The sequence below is a fragment of the Phyllopteryx taeniolatus genome, chromosome 10 (genome assembly GCF_024500385.1).
Source record: "Phyllopteryx taeniolatus isolate TA_2022b chromosome 10, UOR_Ptae_1.2, whole genome shotgun sequence".
NCBI classification, from domain to species: domain Eukaryota; kingdom Metazoa; phylum Chordata; class Actinopteri; order Syngnathiformes; family Syngnathidae; genus Phyllopteryx; species Phyllopteryx taeniolatus.
Window position 1 is genome coordinate 9,195,444 of NC_084511.1, and position 15,967 is coordinate 9,211,410.

At 39.7% G+C, this 15,967-nt stretch overlaps 1 protein-coding gene across 11 annotated transcripts in view; it reads left to right on the forward strand.

Moving 5' to 3' along the window:
- atp8a1 (ATPase phospholipid transporting 8A1) overlaps positions 1 to 15,967 on the forward strand; it is a 176,995-nt gene that overhangs the window by 97,390 nt on the left and 63,638 nt on the right. For all 11 annotated transcript variants that reach the window (XR_009790381.1, XR_009790382.1, XM_061786766.1 and 8 more), the window contains 3 exons: positions 497 to 636; positions 3,755 to 3,893; positions 14,434 to 14,498. Coding sequence is in view for 9 of the 11 variants with exons in the window: in XM_061786766.1 (XP_061642750.1) it covers positions 497 to 636; positions 3,755 to 3,893; positions 14,434 to 14,498 (344 nt within the window). In the remaining 2 variants the exon portion in view is untranslated. The remainder of the gene's footprint in view (positions 1 to 496; positions 637 to 3,754; positions 3,894 to 14,433; positions 14,499 to 15,967) is intronic.

A 15,967-nucleotide genomic window follows, 5' to 3' on the forward strand; every position in this document is an offset into this window, starting at 1 on the left:
GATATGAATAGTATACGAAACATGCACTCACATTACACATTAGGTACACTTGCACGATGTAATGAGATGCAATACAAGAGCTGTATCAAAAATTCTGCCTTTGCAACAATAATAATGCTCAGTTTGATTGACATCTCTGCGAGGAATTAATGGAAAATGTGCTTATTGTTGTGTTATTTGCAATAATAATGTGTACAGGAACACGTTGTTCTTACTAAGTAGAATATGAATCACAAAAACAGATTGAGCAAGTGTCCAACTAGTGTCAGTAATAGATAAAAAGGGTTTTAGTCTTATAAAAAATATTTGTGATTAACCTTTAAAAATATGTATTAATATCATACACCCATTGGTGTATGAATGTGTACCTAAATGGGTGAATGTGTAACCATCTGTAAAGCGCTTTGGACAACGTGATGGTGTAGTAAAAGCGGTATCTATATACAGTAAGTCCAATCCATTTCCCATTCATCACATTGCTGTTGTCATCACCCAGGGCTGCGCACGCTGTGCTTCGCGGTGGCAGACATCAGCGAGTCGTCCTATCAGCAATGGCTGGAGGTGCACCACCGAGCCTGCACCTCCCTGCAGAACCGAGCCCTCAAGATGGAGGAGAGCTACGAACTCATCGAGAAGGTAAAAACACAACAGTTATTACGTTATGGGCTTCTCTAGTAGAAGCCCGTAACATAATGGCCCATAACATAATAATGGCCTATAAAATGATACATTTGCCCTTTTAAAATGTAATAGTCCCGTAACGTAATATTATATTACATTGCATTTAGTTATTACATTTGCAAAGAATGTTTTTTTTTACCAGGCCAATTACGCAATAACCAGCCAATAACGTAATACCTTATCACGTTATTGGCCAAATGTTATTACTTTATAGGTTCAGGACTTTTATTATGTTATTGGCCAGTTATTACTTATTGGCCTAGTACATTTTAAAATGAACACATTTATTACAGTATGGACCGTTATTACGATATAAGCTTCTACAACGCCCATTGTCATTTGCGTTTTCTATAAGCGAAGGGGGAAACATTTATTGAAAACAAAAAAAAAAACATCTATTAAAGTTTTAATTTAAAGTCATATTGGCCATCCCTATGGGGCCCCAGATTCCTGGCAATGCTCCTGCCAGATTTTGGAGAAACGTATAAAATACTTGTTGGAAAGTGACAATTACTTTCAACATAACAGGGTGGGGGAAGTGAGTGTCAGCTATTAAGTGTCACGTCCTGGCATTGCGGCATCCCCTTACATGGCTGTTATCCTGTCCCATGTTATTGCTCTGGTACTGCCTCAGAAAATGGAAGATTGCCACGTGGATCTTCCGTTCATTCTGAGCCAATGGCATTTATGTACAAAAACTCCAGTAAAATTAGTTGCACAATTTATAACACTGCACAGGCACACTTGATAAAACAGCTCACAAGCGTATATTTTTAAGTATTCTGTTTCCACATCAGACTCGACTACACTGTAAAAAACTGACTAAGCTGGCCAATGTAAACAAACTTGGATAACGGAGCAAATACTAAATGTATATTTGTGTAAGATCAGAAGCAGGTAATTTGTTCTGTGCGAGGTGGGTCCAGTAGGAAGCGCCAGTCAAACACGGCAGACCGCAGTCGTTAATCACCCTTTTGGCACTTTTTACCACTGCGCGCGCTTGGACACACACACATGCACACTCGCCGGCACACACACACACACACACACACGAACATTTTCCAATGGGGAATATGTAATGTGGTCTGGTTAGTGAGCATGCCAAAGTATGTATGGACTCTATGACTCTTTAAATTGGGACGCCAAGTGCTGAATAAAGCCACATGGGGGAGTAGTGGAGTCACAATCCGGCACTGTTGGAGCTCATATCAACCCTCAACCACTTTAAGTCTCCTTCTTAAAGAATATGAATTATGACCTGCAGTAATAAGGCAGATTTAAAATAAAGCTATATTATGTTACTGTTTAACCTTCTGTCTGAGTAAGCTAAGCTTTATAAGTTTGGGATACATTTTTAATCCTTTCTTGATGTTTGGGATCAGTGGAACCTGTTAAGTATACAAACTAATTTTAAGAATAAGTATTTCTTTTTTTGTCCTTATAATTTGGACTTCACAGATATATTATTGCACAAAGCACCCAAGTACACAATGAGAAGCATTGTATAAAATTTTCATAAAATGACATTGTGGGTGCATACTGTGATCATATCACAGGCCTGAAAGACAATATCAGGTATGTATTATGAATTATTTGGATCAACAATAAGCAAGATCCTCAAATCAAAACATAATCAATGTTATAATGGTCCGTTTTGATTGACACTGTCGGACACACATAAATAATACCAATATTTTTATTATTGAGGTTGTTGTTTTTAATAGCCAATATCTTTTGTATTGGATCTCACTAAATTTTGCATATCGCTGTATCAACCTTATATCTCCAAAAGTATCACTTTTTAGGAAACCCCCCACTGCATCGTCAAATAGAGCGAGCCATTTTGAACAATTTCTAGTTGTAAATGATTCGAAAACGTAACATACCCACTTGTGGGCTGACCAATAGTATCAATATGTGAAAAAATATTAAATTGACCAAATTTGGACATCGGCGGTTTCAGCCCGACACCAGCGATGGGTACCTAATAGTGTGGCAGATGAGTTGTATCGACGCTCCAGATTGACTGACACTGACACACAAATCCATCCCACACGTTATATAGCTGCACAAGAACAGCATTTGGGCCAACTGACTGACTGCCTTTTGTAGTACCAGTCTCGCCAGGGGGGTGTAATCTTGATCCAAGTGATGTCTTTGTCTCCTCGTAACCCTCAAAAAATACATCTAACATCAGTGGGACAAAAGAGCCCAAAGCCACTGCGAGTACTCATCAGATTTTGTCATGTTCCTCCAATTCTCAAGAGTGTCCCTCCTTGTCTTGTCAAGTGTATTCTCTTGAGGCTGCAAGAACCTGTTTTTTTTCATTTTTTTTTAAATCTCGTGATCAACGTCGTGCACACATGTATAGACAAACTGTCTCTTCTGGGTCATTGAAAAAAGAGCACCTGCATTGTACCTGCCGTTATTTGAAGCAAGGCGTTTTTTTTGTCACCATTTTTCTGTAAGGGTGGAGTAATACAAGCTGCCGTCTGTTGACAGAAAAGTTAATTTATTCAGCTGAACTAATGACTTTTTCGTGCACATTTGTGACTTTTACAACTTCTCAAAATGACAACTGTTTCTTGTGATTTTAAGACTTTTTTCTCGTAACTGTAGTACTCATACAATTACATTTTTGTAGAAAAAATTAAATCTTTACCATAAGGTTGCATTTTTATTGTAAAATTATATATTTTTTGGAATATTATAACTTGCTGAAATTATGACTTTTTCTTCTGAATAATTCAACTCACGTAAAACTACAGCTTTTTTCTTTTTACAGAATATTACAAATTCATTTGATTTTAATTTAATCATTGTTTTTTCTGTAATTATACAACTTTCTCATAAAATTACAATTTATCCTCAAAAATGTTTTCTCCTGATACTAAAACTTTTTCCTGCAATATTACAATAAAAAAACCACTGAGTGACAAGGTCGTGCCTCACAATTTCTTGGCGTGTTGTGCAATTCTAATTTTAATGTAATTCTAATTCTTCAACGCCTTCTTCATGTCTGCAGATGCTTACCTCCATATTTATTTTAATGGTGCCCATTTTTCTGTGGTAGAACCTGCAATTGTTGGGGGCCACCGCTATCGAGGACAAGCTGCAGGATAAGGTGGCTGAGACCATAGAGACACTGATGAAGGCCGACATCAAGATCTGGATCCTTACGGGGGACAAACAGGAAACGGCCATCAACATTGGTAAGGAGGATCTAAAGACCATTTGGAGAGGAATAAAAATTTGTGCGACCCACTTGAAGATGAGAAGTCATCACTTGGCAATTTTTCATTTTTTGAAGACAAAACCTTAAGCAGAAAACTCAGTTGTGATAAATTTAAAATTTTATTCAGTTTTATTTACAGTGTCTCCTAAAATAGTGGCCCTCCCTCTAATACAGATAGTCTTCATCAAATCCAGTTAAGACAAGCACCTCTCTCAAATAGATGCCTTCCTTTTCCCGTTGAAAGATGCTATTGTTCACACATGGACATTAAAGAGTTAAGCACTGCGCCCATTTGAACTTTATTGCTAACCAAAACAGTAAGATAAAGCACCTAAACTGTCTTTAAGATTAATTATACTTGTTCTCTGAACAGCATTAAAGATGCTTATGTGACCTGGAGACACTGTCTTTAACAATAGCATTCCAGTAGACTGATGTGACCACTCCTCAGTGTTGTGTGCATTCATGTTTATGTTCTAGGGAAATATGAGCCTTTTTGGTTCTGAACAGTCTGCCTTGATTCTTGTCATTTCTTTGTATTTCTCCATAAGAGTAATTTTCATTTGACATAAATTAAGGTTGTTAGGTTGTTAACCAGCCTGCCAAATTTGAATTAATTGAAAAAAAATTGCCAAGTATATGAAATGAGGCTCCAGATTTGTGAAAAATAGAGACCTCCTCCCAGCTGTCTGACGCTGTGGGCGTGTCTGCTAAATGCGCTGAAAACATGACCACTGAACGTTAGTTGTCCCTCAAATACGTTTGTACTCAAATGCCTGTAGTGTAAGCCACAGGCTGAACAAGGTCTGCCGCTGTGTTCAATAAGCAATTACCGAGTCATGTGTGGGTCCACACAACTGAGACTTTGTCGCCAAATTGCACAAAACACATAACACTTCAGGGAAGATGCATTTTTGGGTTGTAGGCATAGCTTGCTATTTATGCATCCTGTAGTGGTAGAAATGGGAAAAGATATTACTGCTCAATAACTTGCAATTACACCGGATAGCCACTGTTGGAATGACGGCCCTCAGTACCTATACAGTACTATAATGGGGGAGAGATGACTAATGGCAGAAAGCCCAAGTGCATACTTGGGGGTTGGTTTTAGCCATGCCCCAAAAATCCTGACAACTGAAATCGCGAAAAAGTGTTAAATACTATACAGTATCTCAATAATTCAGTCGTAAATTGTTCTCAGTCTTGACACGTTTTCACCACTTCAAACATAATTAATGTACCGTAATTTCTCGTGTATAATGCACATTCCCCCCCACCCCACACACAAAAATTCTCAAAAGTCAATAGTGCGCATTATACATAGGTATAGGGGAAAATGGAAAAAGCTTTCACATTTCATAAATGAATGCCGCCATCTAGAGGTTAGGAAAAAGCTGTACACTTTCATTCCAATGTCACTGCCACCTGTGCAACCAGTGTGCCGTGGCACATTAGTCTGCCATGAGCAATTTTCAGGTGTGCCGTGGGAAATTATCAAATTTTACTTAACTGCTCAAAATATTTTTCATTTACAAGAAATAACGTATATGTGTTCCTCTATTTATGCCAGTGAGGCATCGTGACAGACAGAACAAATAAATGCTCTTCTATTAGACGGCTGGAAGTATATACCGTAATCTAAAACATCAGCGCTTTGCTCCATGTTATGTGTTAGTCCCCAATGCACACAAACATGGGAACGTTAACTGTTTATTAAGCATAACCTCAGTGACACACGTTATTCAGCCAGTAGTTGACAACAGCGAACGGCAACATATATTTGATTGATAGGTGAAGGGCTCGTTTTCAGTGGCCCAACCACACAATAGCCGGTTTTCCATGGAGACTTTTTTTTGTTATTCCGATTGAAATCATTTTGATTGAAGATTTCTGGTCAACTGTTTACATGTGACGTGATAAATTCCGATCAGGTGTTTACATGATGTGCACTACATTTTACACGCACACGTCGTCGTTTATTTTATAAATGATTTTTTTATACGTTTATTTAAAAAAAAAACATAAGTAGTAAAAAAATAAATCTCCGTCGCATATGAGCTCCATCAGGAGCCGCCATACTTACAATACGCAGTGCGTAAATTAGGACGCCACCCTGCACTTATGTTGAGACGTACCATGCGCAAACAGAGCTTTACCTGGCTCCGAATGACAAAAATTTACTTCTGAACAGTTTGGCAAAAATAATATTCCACCCCTGTGAAACCGGATGAAATTCCATTCCGATTTGGCCTTGTTTATACCGAGTGAGGTTTTTATATGGAGCACTTTCATATTGTTTTAAACCGATTAGAATCGGAATAGAAGGCTCCATGTAAACCGGGCTAGTCTTGCAGCTCTTTATTTCAGACCCAAGGGGATCCATATCACATAGTACATAAAAAATATTTTATAGAGAAACAAGAAAGGAAATCATAACAACAATAATAATAATAATTCCAAGAACAACAGTGATTTACGTAAATGGTAAATGGACTGCACTTATAGCGCTTTATCTACACTATCACAGTGCCCAAAGCGCTTGACAAAGCCTCACGTTCACCCATTCACACACACATTCATACACCAATGGGCGACTGCAGCCATGGCCCACTGGGAGCAAATTAGGGTTCAGTGTCTTGCCCAAAGACACTTTGACATGCGGACAGTCGGAGCCGGAATTCGAGCCAGCGGCCCTTCGGTCACTGGACGACCCGCTCTCCCTACTGAGCCACAGCCGGCACTAAAGAAAAAAAAAAAATATATTATCGTTTATCATGATATTTTTCAGGAAAATATAGCAAACAGAATAACAACAGAATCCAAAATGCAATGGAACTTATTCTACTTATAAGTAGACCATAATAAATTTAAAAAAGGAAGGAACATAAAAAAGTCAGCTGTGAAGAGACCAAGCAGTAAACTCCCTCTGCACGTTTGTCACTGTGTCTCTGTCACTCCTCATCAAAGTTAGGTTGAGTACACACATTCGGTGTTGAACTAATTCGTCGACAAGTCAACTTTTACTATGCCGCATCAACATTGAAAGCTAATAGCCAATCATGTGTTTTTTGGCATCTTGTCTTCCAATCAGACAATTTACAGAGGACTGTTCGACTTGCCCGTCTGCTGCAGTCGCCGGGCTCTAATGCTCTGTGAAGCAGTGAAATGTCCAGCCAACAAGGCGGGACAGTTTTCATATATTTGCGAGGGGTCCAAGAAGATGAAAATAAGATGGTGGTGGATGAGAATAGCAATTAGCTTCGCGAGCTTCAGGTTACCAGCTGTGAACTGGCTCAGACTGAGACTAATCCAGTAAAACACATCCTGGCACATGCAAAAAGAGCCAAAAGGAAGAAAACAATGGTTATAAGGTCATGAAAAGAAAAAAAACAAATTCCTTATTTGTACATAAAATAAGTACAGTAAGTAACAAAGAGGATGTATGTCTACAAATGGACATAGGTTCATCCAGTGAGGTCTCTGGGTCATGAAAAAAAGAGCACCAAGTAAGAACCTATGGTGCTCATTTGCGCACCAGACCAAAATTGTTTTGTGCACCCCTGTTTATACATTTGAGTCACAGTTGAAAATGTTGAATAGTGAAATGCCTGCCTTCCATGCATAATCATAACCACAAGTGGTCTTAACCCCTGGTCAGTCAGAGAACCTACAAGGCACGTTCTCTGTCTCATACATCTAAGAACAAGCATCTGTTGGAGAACACAAGATGATATATGAGCCCCACTCACTGACATGATGTAAATAACATGCATATGTACACAAGCGGGTACTTTTTTCATGTCTGTTTTCCCTCGGGCCGTTCTGGCCTCACAGAATGTATCAGAAGTGCAAATGAGTGACTTTTGCAGAACATTTAGTACTGCACTCCTGCTCCCCATGCGGCACTGCAATTCTAGTGCTTCCATGTGCCAGCCGACACGTGAACAAAGATGGCAGGAAAATCGATATCTAAAGTGCCTCTCTTTGAGTCTACCTACCACTGTGGGCCTTCTCAATCAGCCCTTTGTGCCCAACGTGCCCAGATGTGAGCACATGATCACTGGGCCCACTATTACAGGTCAGCCTTCTTAGACTGGAGTTCTACTGTAAATCCCCTCTCAATATTGACTTTAATTTTACAATTTTTCCAAACTGAAAGAGGATCTCTCGTGCTTGAGTTCATGGCACACGAGTGACTTTCGATTAGTGTTTTTTTTTTTTGTTTGTTTTTTTTTTTGGCGGGGGGAGGCGGAGCGAACCACCCAAATGCCACACTTGTCACAGCCCACTATAAATCAGCCACTTGCCAGCTGTGTTGACTCAACTTAACGGCAAAGGAGTTTTATCTATCCGACTTGTGTCGAACCAGTAGTCGTAAAGACCACCATTAACTGCGGGCATCGCTCATCTGGCACTATTATGACGGGATGTACAATAGTTACTCTGACAGCAGAGTGGCTGGCTCGCAGCTCTGTTTGCTCTGGGATATGCGTCTCAGCGATGTTTGCTCCGCTGTTGGTCCAAAGTACGTCGCGATCTGGACAGGTCAGAGCCAGGACGCAGTGGAAGCAGAGTACCTGCTCCACAGCGTCAGGAAAAAGTCAACTGAAAGTACCACTGAAGAGAAGTCAGCCTGAAAACATTTCTGCAAATGATGATCTGAAAAATTCCCAATTTAAACATTTTCACATTTTTCATCAACATTTTTAAATCAAATTTGTATTTAGTTCTTTAATTCAACATATACAGTATTGCCTTGATATACAACTGACTTGACTTAGGAGTTTTTCCGCCAATTATTTGATTTCACTTGTGAGCAAAAATTTGGGATACCAGCACTATATATGGTGGCAGTGAACTCAACACATTTCACAAGCGGCAGTTTGGTAGATAGAAAAAAATATTTAAAAAGAGGCTTTAAGATTTTTTATGCCACTTCCAGTTTAGATTAACTGTCAAACTATACGTAAAACAAAGAAAATTATACATTGTAGATTTAAAATAACTATATAGCTTTGCCTTAGGAAGGTCTGCTTAGCTTATTTCTAACAAACAATGCAAAACACCATGGAAGAACTAATGAATAGCATCAATGTTGCGGTGTTATAACCCTTTACAGTCAGTGATTCTCAACTGCAGATTGTGGACCCATTTTGGGTGGGTTGCAGACAGCTAGTAAAAAAAAAAAAAAAAAAACGTACCGTAATTTCTCGTGTATAATGTGCACCCATGTATAATACTCACCGCCAAAGTTGACCTCAAAATTCTGGAAAGCCCTTCGACCTATGTATAATGGATTTTTACAATGCATGATTTTGCTTCTACCCATATATGATCAAAACAAAGTATTTTTTCAAATAATTATTCTTAAGTTAAGCACTTTATTTGAACATGTAATACCTTTTTAATTTACTTGCTCTTATTTTTAATTCACAGCCTTACTTTTATTCAATAAATGAGAAAACACACAGTTGTGTTCATATGGTTGATTACCTAGGCAGAATTTGTAAGATGGGTACAGTTCTTAAAAGAAAAAAGGCGAAACACATTTCATTTTAATGGGATTCAAATTAAACTGTCAAGCATTTCAGAAAAGCATCATTAAACAAAACATAACCATAAAGAAATGAATGATGGTTGCTGTTCAGTCATATTTAGAAAAACAACAACAACAACATTTCACAAATTCTGCCACGGTATGTAAACGTATGAGTACAACACCTTTTTCATAACCTCTAGATGGCGGCATACATTTATAAAATGTGAAAGCTTTTTCATTTTACCCTATACCCAGGTATAATGCGCACTATTGACTCTTCTCAATTTTGGAGGGAAAAAATGCGCATTATACATGAGAAAATTACAGGTATTTCATCCATCCATCCATTTTCTGAGCCGCTTATCCTCACAAGGGTCGCGGGAGTGCTGGAGCCTATCCCAGCTATCATCAGGCAGGAGGCGGGGTACACCCTGAACTGGTTGCCAGCCAATCGCAGGGCACATACAAACAAACAATCATCCGCACTCACATTCACACATACGGGCAATTTAGAGACTTCAATTAACCTACCATGCATGTTTTTGGGATGTGGGAGGAAACCGGAGTGCCCGGAGAAAACCCACGCAGGCACGGGCAGAACATGTAAACTCCACACAGGCGGGGCCGGGGATTGTCTCACACATGCAAACACAAACAGGTTTCATTCGCGTGCTTGTACCTTTAACACTAGAAAACCCAGGGTTTTCTTACTCATGCTACCATGCACCGTGTGTGTGTGTGCGTGTGTGCATGTGCATCTGTGTGTGTGTGTGTGCGTGTGTCTGTCTCTCGCCCACATCCTTCCTCCCTATACTAACTCGACCCCTGCACCCCGCCCTTTCTGCTTCTGTTGGAAGCCTGTCTGTCTCATCAGCGGTCCAAAAACATTTGTTTCACATGTCTTTTAATAGAAAAAAAACTTCCACTCAACAGTACGGCATTGTGTACAATCACACAGTAACAACATTTTCACCCCACATGACATTCAGTTCTTCTTTAAATAATGTTTTGCAGTGCCGATCAATCTGCTGCGAGTGATTCCTCCACATCAAATGTCTTCTGTAGACGTATCGCCGTAACTTCTCCAGCGTTATTTTGTTTGCAGCTTTAAATTGTTTTAAACACCCAGCTGGCGTTATTGTATTTTATATTTGTATTGTGTGGCTGTGGTGTTTTCCATTGTATGCTTGAAGGAGGCTGAGTTTGTTTTAAATACACAACGTTCGTTTTAAAATAAACTAACTGGTAGTGGCAATGTATACCTTTAAGCCTCTTTTTTTGAAGAATATTTACAAATTATATCAGCCAAACTGCTGCTTGTTGTCGAGTTAGTGGAGCCCCCTGCTGCCATATAGCACTCATTTCTCAAGTTTGGGCTCCCAAGTCAAAGCAAAAACACGGCCAATTGACGGCTCGTATCTAAAAAAAACTCGTAAGTCGGGTCACTCGTATCTCGCTCTGCACAATTGTAATGAAATAATCATGATACACAAGATATTACATTTTTCACATTCTGCTATTTTATCACTCTGTTTTTATAATGCACAATATTGTATAGTGCTCTTTTCGTTATAAAAAAACACATTACACACAGCCTAATTTCCCTTAATTTTTTGAAAATATTTTTTTGGGGGGGGTGGATTAATGGATTAATTGCATTTCCATTTACTTCAACGGGGAAATTATTTCACTTTGGAGTTACAAGCATGCTCACTGAACAAATCTTATCTCAAGACATCTCTGTATTCTATCTTGTTTTTATTGTTTTAAAATAATTAATTTTCGTTTATCTTAACTTGAGTTTTTCACTATTAGCATCAGGACTCGGTCCCTATCTCCCGTTAATTGTGGGGGATTACTCTATAACTAAAAAGCACAAAAAGAGACTGAGGTTCAGAGCTAAACTTCATTTAAATGCACAAGCCAGCTCTAACAAAATAACATACTCATCACAGGCCTTCGCTGGCCTTCTCAAGTTTGAGGAAATGACCTCTTTTTAAAGAAAACAGCCCAATAATGATCATTTTAACAACAACAACATTTTTATTTCAAGTCAATTTAGATCACAGTGGCAGTCTGGCATCCAAAAAATAGTCTTAAACATTATACGTAAATAAATATTGCCCCACGTTAACTGATTTTCTGCAGCATTATATATAATATATTATATACGTAATATAATATAATGTGGCGGCACAGTGGGCGACTGGTTAGAGCGTCAGGCTCACAGTTCTGAGGAGAGGGGTTCAATCCCCGGCCCCGCCTGTGTGGAGTTTGCATGTTCTCCCCGTGCCTGCGTGAGTTTTCTCCGGGCACTCAGCCTCACAGTTCTGAGGATCCGGGTTCAATCCCCGGCCCCGCCTGTGTGGAGTTTGCATGTTCTTCCCGTGCCTGCGTGGGTTTTCTCCGGGCACTCCGGTTTCCTCCCACATCCCAAAAACATGCATGGTTAATTGAAAACTCGAAATTGCCCGTAGGTGTGAATGTGAGTACAAATGGTTGTTTGTTTATGTGTGCCCTGCGATTGGCTGGCAACCAGTTCAGGGTGTATCCCGCCTCCTGCCCGATGATAGCTGGGATAGGCTCCGGCACGCCCGCGACCCTAGTGAGGAGAAGCGGCTCAGAAAATGGATGGATGGATAATATAATGTAATATAAAGACGCTGCCTCACCAAACTTAGCTTTTTTCCTTTTCAATTCTGGTTTCCACCACATCCGGTTTATGCAGCAAACTAGTTGGTCTTAACCCTGTATTGGTTACTGCCAAACATTGGAATCCCTTATCCTTTTATTGCTTTTAAGACATTGAATCTAAACACCACAGATACTGAAGATGCAAACGTTAGATTAGGCGTCACCAAACTTTTTGAAATGGTGAGCTACTTCTTGGGTACTGGTTAATGCAAATTTTGAAACATACTTCTGAAATAACAATTTTACTCAAATGAACTTTAATTATATGAATTGTTTTCATAAAATTCAATTAATAACAGTAAATACACTTTCTGAGCCACAGCCACCCAAAACCAATACCATATTTTTTGCTGTCTGCCATTGCGTGAATGTAACATGGCTGCCAGATCCTCGCACGTTAAATCACAGATCCCTCTAATGTATTGCAACAACATAAGGAGGCTCTCTCTAGTGGCATTAATGGTAAAAACAGCTTGAATGATTTATAAGGGCCATTTGTAAAATAACCCGCCCCTCCACACACACACACACACACACACACAAAACAAGACACGAAGAGACATTTGTGTTAGTTTTCATGTAAAAGGCAAGCAATAGGAGGAAAATCATATGATCAAAAAAGTATGTTATTAACATATTCAGAAAACAAAATATCCCATCAGACTACTCGTGTTCCTCGGGGGCTACCTGGTGCCTGCGGACACCGTGTTCTGACCCTTGCCGTTGGATCAACAATATACAGTATTAGGAGGGTGTGGTCATCTATGGCCATACACTTCTAGGCTAATCAGTCTCTCTTGAGCAGACGTTTTAAAAGCTGCATATTGATCACCGCTACAGTTCGAAGTCTGCTGGTCAGGAGTGAATCCCTAATTGTTGCAACTGCGGAGGCGGTCGTGACACGACATGCCATTATAGGACATTCCTGAAGTCCCGTGAGAGCGCTGTTTAGTTCTGCCTGAGAAGATGACAGGCAAGGAATGCAACATTCTACATTAGGCCTCTGTCAAATTATCTGTAGGTAAACACATTTGTCTGAAGCAGAGGACAAGGGCGGAGAGAGAGAGCAGAGAAAGTGTTGAGATGGAGGAGATATTTGCCACACTTTTTCCAAATTTTGAGCATTTGCACCTCACTTAAGAAAACAATCTACCAGTTCTAAGCCTTCAATCGTGTTTAGTTTTGAGGGGAAACCTTCTTATATCCTCGCTTAGGGCTTTCATGGTGTGTTTTATGCATAGCCTTGTCTTGTCTTCACACAGCAAAAATACCACCCACATCATATTCGCAAAAACAAAGGCTTTGTGGTAGCCCCTCTTTAAGAACTGGGAATTTGTTTCCAGATAGAAGCAACCTGTCCAAGCCCACAAATATCCTGATCTGGACCAAAGTACCAATTATTAGATCATTTTGATGAGCACTTGTAATTTAACAGCAAGACCTTTTGTCAATTTATGGTAGTCTTATTTTAACCTCTGGTCATAACGGTAGTAAATGTACATTATGCACATAGGAAATACAGAGGCCAGTAAATACATTGTAACTCCCACGTGGCACTGGCAGCTTTGCAAGGGCAGAAACTGGGTGTGTGCGAGGAGGGCAAGTGGTGAGAAGTATTGTATTTACTTTATTTTTTCGATTTTCAGCCGCTTTAGGATGCTTTGTTAATGAGTGCTTTTAAAAGAAAAATGTTTTTAACATCAATGTCAGAAATGTTTTATCAATCCTTCCCTTTCAGTGTAATACTTGCCTTAGAGTTAGTGACGACCAGATATGTATGACAAAATTATAATACATGAATTATGAATTGGGATTTTACTGACTTCACCTCAAAACATTTTCCTGGACTGGATCACTTTTAATGGTCTTCAGTATTAAACTAAAGAGTTATGTTTGCCCCCCCCACAACGGAATGTTGAATCCCCACCTCTCCAGTGACCTCGATCGTCTGTCCCAGCAAGGAGCTCGGACGGCTCCCAAGAGAGTCATGTTAAGTAACCCAGAAGTTGTGAGTCTCTATTAAAACAGGAAGCTGACAAGCCCTTGTACAGCGAACTCATTAGTCATGTCTTTGAGTCACCGGCTCCGAGCGGCTATTTAAACTGGTGTCCTTAAAAAGGTGGTGAAGTTGCATTCGGCAAGTGTGACATTTGCGCCGTTGTAACTTTTTGGGCATTTTTTGGCAAACTTTCTGAGTTTAGCTTAAATGGATGGATTTATTAACAATAAAGTTTAGTTTTTTTAATGACGTGTGATAACATTTTCCGTTCTTTTTCTTCCATAGGACATTCCTGCAAACTACTGACTAAGAACATGGGCATGCTAGTGATAAACGAGGACACGCTTGATGTAAGTACTGCTCATTTTTGTACCCCACAAAGGATTAGCGTGCATAAATGGAACTGAGTTATGTAACTTACTAACCAAAGAGCCATGCCAGTTTTAAGTTATTACAATGACCATTGTGGGTTTATCTTTCTTTAACAGAGGGTACCAGCAATTTTGTCCACGTGTATATGCAGTTGGCGTTACATGTGGAAGTACATTACATTCACATCTTGCTAAGTTGCTATTCAACCAACAGAAACGATGCTGATGTTTGATGCTAGTGTATCAATATATTGTCTCACCTCTAGTGTGAGCTGGGATCATTCTAATGATGTCATGCAAAAGAACATTTAAAAAACAGAATACAACATTACCATACCTTAGAGCAGTGATTCCCAACCAGTGTTCTGAGAAACCATCAGGTTTGCCAAGGGAAATTTTCAATTTCACTTAATTGGTCTGAAAATTATTTAATACAAATAATGTGTCTTTGCTCCGTTATCTATGCCAGCAAAGTATAGTGACAGGCAGTGAAATTAAATGGTCTCCTTTAGATGGGCGAGGGTACCATTAACCTGTGTATCCACTTTCACATTGTAAAGTACGTTTGTAAATTTGTGATGAAATTGAGAGAGATCGTTATTATTTCACCATATATACACTTATTGTGACATTTTTGTTGCGTGCTGTCCGGTAAGATTTGTTGAATTTAAAATATTTGGCTCAATAAAGGCTGGGAAACACTGCAAAGTAATATTTACAAATTAGTAGTAATACAGTAAATCCCCTGTTTCTTGATAGTCTGCTGTCTTTGCCAATCTTCTGTTTAAAAAAAGAAAAAAAGGTTCAAGACTTAAAAGTGGGCCCACAGAGAGCACATCACCCCACCAACGGCCAGCAGACACTATTCATTTAACGTGTTGGGCACCCTGCAGAGAAGTCTGTTAACCCCCGGCAGGAGAGCCTTGCCCTTCGTTTGTGAGACAGCAGAGGGCAAATCTCCGCACTGGAAAAAGGCCACAGACGAAGATTAAACGTAGCTTGGTTCAGTTTGTTAAGGACAAGAAAAAAAATAGCAAGGGGTGTAAAGGAAGGAGGGTGGGTGTTCAGGGGTGATGACAGACTGCCTTCATTCTGTCAGCCAGTCGTTAAGGATGATAAAATGAGTTGAAGTAAAAAAGTTGGGGTCGATGGATTCATAAAGCGTGCAGACCGGCGCTTTGAAATGTCAGCTCCCATTCGGTTGTGGTTGAGCAGATGCTTACATAAGGTACTTTGTTAACAATGCAAAAAGGCGGAACGCATCTGTACCGCGAAGCACACATAGCCCAGACGGCATGACTGCTCATTCACGGCGGCCATGTGCTGCACAAGAGAGTAATTGGAGCATGTCTTCCCTCCTTGCTGGTTTACACACGCTTGTCAACATTTTAGACATCCCCTGTGCTGTATCAGCTCGCACGGTCTGAAATTCCTCAAGTGATCTCCAA